We start from the raw sequence: 6,000 nt of genomic DNA, 5'->3' as shown, positions 1-6,000 counted from the left end.
TCTTTTATAAATATTATCCCAGAAAACTTGAAGTTAGGTTGTCAGTGGCTCAGAATAGTTTAGAGAAAGTACAAAGTAGTCCTGGGGAGAGGGAAGGACGGAAGGAAGGAAGGAAGGAAGGAAGGAAGGAAAGAAGGAAGGAAGGAAGGAAGGAAGGAAGGAAGGAAGGAAGGAAGGAAGGAAGGAAGGGAGAGAGAGAGGGAGAAAGAAAGAGAATCATTGTTAATGCATGATGCAGTTTACCTTAAGGTAGGAAATGATGGAAAAAGTCTGGGAGGTTCCAAGAATAGCAGAAAATAGCCAGGCAGAAATAAATTTTATACTTCATAAATAGGTGAGAGAAAAGGGGTTATATGTGTAAGGAACCAGAAACAAGCATTGAAGAAAGGTCTGGCAGTTATCATTGAATCAGCAATTCCCCTCCTAGGTATATACCCAAGAGAAATGAAAACATATGTCCACCGGAAACTTGCACAGTTGTCCACAGCAGTGTTATTTCTAATAGGCGAAAGGTGGAAACAGCCCAAGCGTCTATCCACCGGCGAATGGATAAGCAAAATGTGGTACACATCCAGCCGCAGAAAGGGAAGAAGTACGAATGTGTGCTACCACGGGGATGAAGCTTAAACACATTAGGTCTAGGGCGGTGCGGCATCCGGGGATCTCCGCCTTCCCCACCCTGGCCTGGGCCGCTCCTCCTCCACACCTTCCACTCAGAGAGGGGACCTTGTGGTGAGGGGCCGGGGATAGGGAGTGGGGCGGCCGTGCACATCCTAGCCACCTAAACGGTGAAGATGTCCCGCATCGGGGACTGTTTCAGGAGCATCCCGGCCATCGTGCCCTGTTGGTTGGTCACCACGGTCGCGGTACCCTGGTTGGCAAACCTGGTCTCATCAGCCCGCCCCCTTCTTCCTCTGGCCTGAAGAGGCCGTCCTCTATCGCTTCCAGATTTGGAGGGCAATCACTGCGACCTTTTATTTCCCTGTGGGTCCAGGACTTGGATTTATTCGGTCAGTTTCTACTTCCTGTATCAGTATTCTACACGACGTGAAAGAGGAGCTTTTGATGGGAGGCCAGCTATTACTCTTGCTCCTCTTTAACTGGATTTGCTTCGTGATTACTGGCTTAGCAATGAATATGCAGCTGCTGACGGTTCCTCTGATCATGTCGGTGGTTTATGTCTAGGCCCGGCTGCACAGAGATAGGATTGTATGGTTTTTGTGTGGAACACAAATTACGGCCTGTTACTTACCATGGATTATCCTTAGATTCAACTATAACATGGGAGGCTCGGTGACCAATGAGCTCATTGGAAATCTTGTTGGACATCTTTATTTCCTCCTAATGTTCAGCTACCCAATGGACTTGGGATGAAGACATTTTCTATCCACACCTGTTTTTGCACTGCTGTCTGCCCAGCAGGAGAGGAGGGGTGTCAGGATTTGGTGTGCCCCCTGTAGCATGAGGCGAGTTGCTGATCAGAATGGTGGAGGTGGGAGACACAACTGGGGACAGGACTTTCAGCTTGGGGACCAATGAAGGAGAGGCCACTGGACTGTCCAACCAGCCACTCTGCTCAGATGAAGTTTCCTCCTGGTGCTGGGTGTGCTTAACAACCAAGTTCTAGCAAACGCTGTTAGATCTGACCCACTCTGAATGTAGTCTTTGGTACATGACAACGTTTTTTAACTCCTGAAGAAAAAAATGGTTCCTCAAGTTTCACGTTTCTCATTCAAGTCCTTACTGCTACAAAGAAGAAATATCAACCTGCAGATTTCAGAACTATATGTTTTTTGGTGTCTTCTCTTCCTTTTCCGTCTGAATAATGGCATCCGCTGGCACCAAGCTGGGCATCTGGGATTGGGTCACCAAATCCTTGACAAAAGGACTCTTACCTCTTTTTTGCATGCATGACTTGCTCCTTCTTTTCCCAACCAAAAATTTGCAGCTAGCGGAGATTGCCCGTAAAATGGTTCTGCCTTTGACAGGCTCTCTTGTTTATTGACTTTGGCAAGGCGTGGTTGCAAAGGACTTGTCCACCATTTTCCCTCCTTTGGTGGCAGACGTATAATAGGGGAGAAGACTGGACCAGCGAATGGAGGGCTTTTTCCGAGTTTGGAATTGCTGTGACATGTTGGCAGTTGCAACCATGTGCCACCTCTTCAGATATTTTTATTTAAAAAAAAAAATGCACCGAGTGAGTGAGGGCCACAGATTATTGTTAACGAGGCATGAGGGTTGTTGCTAGGCACTTGTCGCCCTAAGTGACATGATCCAAACTATACTGGAGCCGCATCTTGCACAGGGGCTGGGTGTAAACTGTGGTGGACATAATCCCTTTGCATCTCATGTAGGGCATTCTGGCTTTGTGTGTACCCAGAGTAGTTGAAATGTATTGTGCTAGAAAGTTGTAAATCACATTTGCCCCTCCGAGAGGCACCTGGGCATTGATTCTATTTCATCCTCCTTCTGGATATATGTTTATTGAATAGTGTGGAGAGGAGAACCTTATACCCTATTTAAATTGTCATTTTTTTGCCTCCCTCTCCCTTTTAATGGTCACGTGCTTCATTAATCGTGAGGAAGCTGCAGCTTCTCTGTACCTAGATCATATTTTAAGAGCTAATATAAGCACATCTAAGTGAATCACATAATTTTGGGTTGTAACGGCTTTAGACTCATTTGTGTTTGAGGGTCTTTATTTTGCGCCATGAATGTACAAGTCATGAATGTACGTCAGACCAGCTTACGTATCCACAACTCCTTTTTCAGAGGTGGGCTTTTTCCATTAGAACTAGGCTTATCCCCCAATAAAGGCTTTTGAAGGCTAAAAAAACCAAACCAAACAAAAAACCATTAAGAAGCCAGTCACAAAAGGCCACGTATTCTCTGATTTCATTTACATGTTCATAACAGAAGAATTGATGGAGACAGAAAGTAGATCTGTGGTAGTGAAAGGCTGGGGTGAAATGGAAAGGGTATGAGATTTCTTTCTTTAAGATTTATTTATTTTAGAAAGAGAGAGAGAGCATGTGCAAGCTGGGGGAGGGGCAGAGGAGGAGAGAGAGGAAAAGGGAAAGAATCTCAGACTCTCCACTGAGCATGGAGCTCAACTCGGGGCTCCATCTCATGACCCTGAGATCATGACCTGAGCTGAAACCAAGAGTGGGATGTTCAACTGACTGAACCACCCAGGCACCCCAAGAGGTTTCTTTCTGGAGTAATGAAAATGTTCATAATTGATTGTAGTGACGGCTGCACTACCCTGTGAATAAACTAAACACCACTGTACTGTACATTTTAAATGGGTGAATTATATCTTGTCTGAATTACATCTCAATACAACTGTTACCAAAAAACCTCCCCTGAAATAAGGAGAATAACTTTGGCAAAGCAACTTGGAAATGAAAAAACAACCCTCTAGATAAAAAGGAAAGTGAGACAATGGTGAAAGAAAGCACCTCTCTGAGGCCTAAAAGACTGAACAAGGAAGACCAGCAAGGGGACAGGAGCTGACAGCTGGCGAGAGCATGAGAGCGGGTAGGCGGCAGCAGATGATAAACAGGTACGCATCTGGAATATTCAGAAAGGTGACTTGCTGTTGATACCACAGTCTATGTAATACTGGTAAAACTCGGTGTTTAAAATTTGCTCTACACTGTGACAAATGCTCATCTCATCAATTATCTATTTGATGGGGCAAAATTCCCATTGCACAAAAGACTGGCAAAGTCATAATTATGATGAATTCATTTTTGTATGCCCTGCAGGACTTAGCTTGATGCCTCATACACAGTAGGCACTAAATAAATATTTGATGAACGAAACTAACCATCACAGTCAGGACTCAATGCTCTGCACTGTAATTATAAAACGTAACCAAGGCCAAATTTTAGCAATCAAAAAAAACCAAAAGCCAAAAAACAAAAAACAGAACATTATTCCACGTTTGAAACATTTTAATGGATCTTTCAATGAGAGTTTTAATTCAGTTAACAACTAAAATACACACAAGCATAATTTAGTAATCTAATATGAAAGTAAAAAGATCTATCAGAAAGGTAAGGACATTTTGAGAAATGCTAAGAAAATGTGACTTTATTCATATTATATACACCATGAAACATTTTCCATTATTTGAGTTACTTCAAAATTTAAATTCTGCTTGTTTTTCAATTAAATTTTTTCATGACAGATGCTGAATAGTAACCTATTTTTTCCTGACAATACCAATAGGCTGCCCAACTACATGATATAATTGTTTTTAGCACTTAAATTTAAGAGACTATGGCTCAGTGTTTAAAAAATAAATTAATAAAAAAGAAACATTCTAGGAGAAAAATGAGAGCACACCCACCACATGATAAAAACAATCACTCCTTCCAGATCAGAAAGTGGCATGAGCGTTATTATACTTAACCCACTTAGAAGCAGACAATCCCCATATACAGATAAAGTAGAACCCAGCGCCCGGAATGGTACAGTGGCTTTCGCTAATTAGTTACCAGTTGACAATATAAATAAAAATGAATGGAATATCAAATTAAAAAAAGCTTGTTTTCAGCTTAATTGTTGGTGCAGAATGTACGGTAGGGGTTGGCTGCCTGGCGGCTGCTTTAGCTTTGCTAGCTTGGCTTGCTCGAACAGCAGTTTCCAAACGTACTTTCAACTCAGGAGCCGCTCCCATTACTGTCTTGAAAGCATGTGGATACAGAGGTCCAATATGCATTAAATTCTGGAGCGCAAACTCATGAAGATCTTTGGAAGCTGTGCTTGCTGAGGCAAAAGAATTTTCATCCAGCAGGTAAGAGATCAAAGTGGGAACTAAAAGGGCAAGTAACTGGACTCCTGCAAGTAACAATGATAAGTCTGAAGATCATCACAAATCTGTCAATACAATAAACTTTAATTTTAAAATTACTCAATTACCACAGTAGTCTCAATCATAATAAAACATACGCAAATAGAATCTGTTTTAGACCTCAACAATAACTCATAATTAATAGTAAATATTTACTTAATGACAAGCTATGTTTGGGTTGGAGACCAAGTTTTTGAAGACTGTATATTTTAGATTTATATTAGTGTGTCTTATTAAAAAAAAAAATACTGGCTAGGGATGCCTGGGTGGCTCAGTCAGTTAAGCATCTGAGTCTTGATCTTAGCTCAGGTCTTGATCTCAGGGTGGTGAGTTCAAGTCCCACACTGGGCTCCTACTAGGCGTGGAGCCTATGTAAAAAAAAAAAAAAAAGTGAAAAATACTGGCTAAAAGGGTAAAAAGGAATAAGCACTTTATAACTGCCATCTGCTACAATGTATTCTGAGAGTAAGATCATGACATTTTTAAAGGTATTTCGGAATAGGGAGGTTAGAGTAGGAAACAGAAACCTGAACAGCATCCATTTACTATTTTTTAACTAAAACTAGGTATTTCCTTCTTTTTAAAATAGAAATACAACTCTTTTCCATTTCATCATCCCCCTAAGCCCACAGTAAGTGAGGGAAAAATATCTCAAAAAGGAGCAAATATGTAGAGTTTAGGGTTAAAAAAACAAGAACCCATGTCTGGTTGACATAAATTCTAAGCCTTTAAACAAACATTTATTTGGAAGCTTAATCCCATTTACTAGTCTCTTTGTCTTGCCATTTTGACAATTCCACCCTGGAATATAAATTTCATTAAAGCTGGTATTTTTCTTTTAAAAAATATGATCATATATACATATGTATCTGATAATCGACACCAAGAATCATGTTTTTTCCACTTTTAACTTATGTTAATTTTTATAGAATGACAGTAGCCAGCCAAGGTTGTAGGGGAGCAGGAAGCATCTGATACAGATCGTGGAATACAACACTTACTGACGTCAAGAAAGACAATGATAATAATCATGAAACCTTTCCAGAACCCTAATCCCATCCTGGCCCTGAACATCTTTCCCTGCTCTACTTTTTTCTCCACAGCACCTACCTAATTCAGCATCTATTATATCTACATCC

At 41.2% G+C, this 6,000-nt stretch overlaps 1 protein-coding gene and 1 pseudogene across 4 annotated transcripts in view; one reads left to right on the top strand and one right to left on the bottom strand.

The window, feature by feature from the left end:
* The first annotated feature begins 794 nt into the window (after positions 1-794).
* On the top strand, positions 795-1,539 carry LOC100464721 (annotated as a pseudogene).
* A 2,402-nt stretch (positions 1,540-3,941) lies between these two features.
* The window catches only part of HEATR5B (HEAT repeat containing 5B), a 108,143-nt gene continuing 106,084 nt past the window's right edge, over positions 3,942-6,000 (bottom strand). For all 4 annotated transcript variants that reach the window (XM_002914827.4, XM_034659660.1, XM_034659658.1 and 1 more), the window contains exon 36: positions 3,942-4,848. In XM_002914827.4, the coding sequence (XP_002914873.2) occupies positions 4,544-4,848 (305 nt within the window). In that variant the 3' untranslated portion in view covers positions 3,942-4,543. The remainder of the gene's footprint in view (positions 4,849-6,000) is intronic.

The sequence above is a fragment of the Ailuropoda melanoleuca genome, chromosome 4 (assembly GCF_002007445.2).
Source record: "Ailuropoda melanoleuca isolate Jingjing chromosome 4, ASM200744v2, whole genome shotgun sequence".
Taxonomy (NCBI): Eukaryota; Metazoa; Chordata; class Mammalia; order Carnivora; family Ursidae; genus Ailuropoda; species Ailuropoda melanoleuca.
This window is presented reverse-complemented; position numbering and strand designations above follow the sequence as displayed.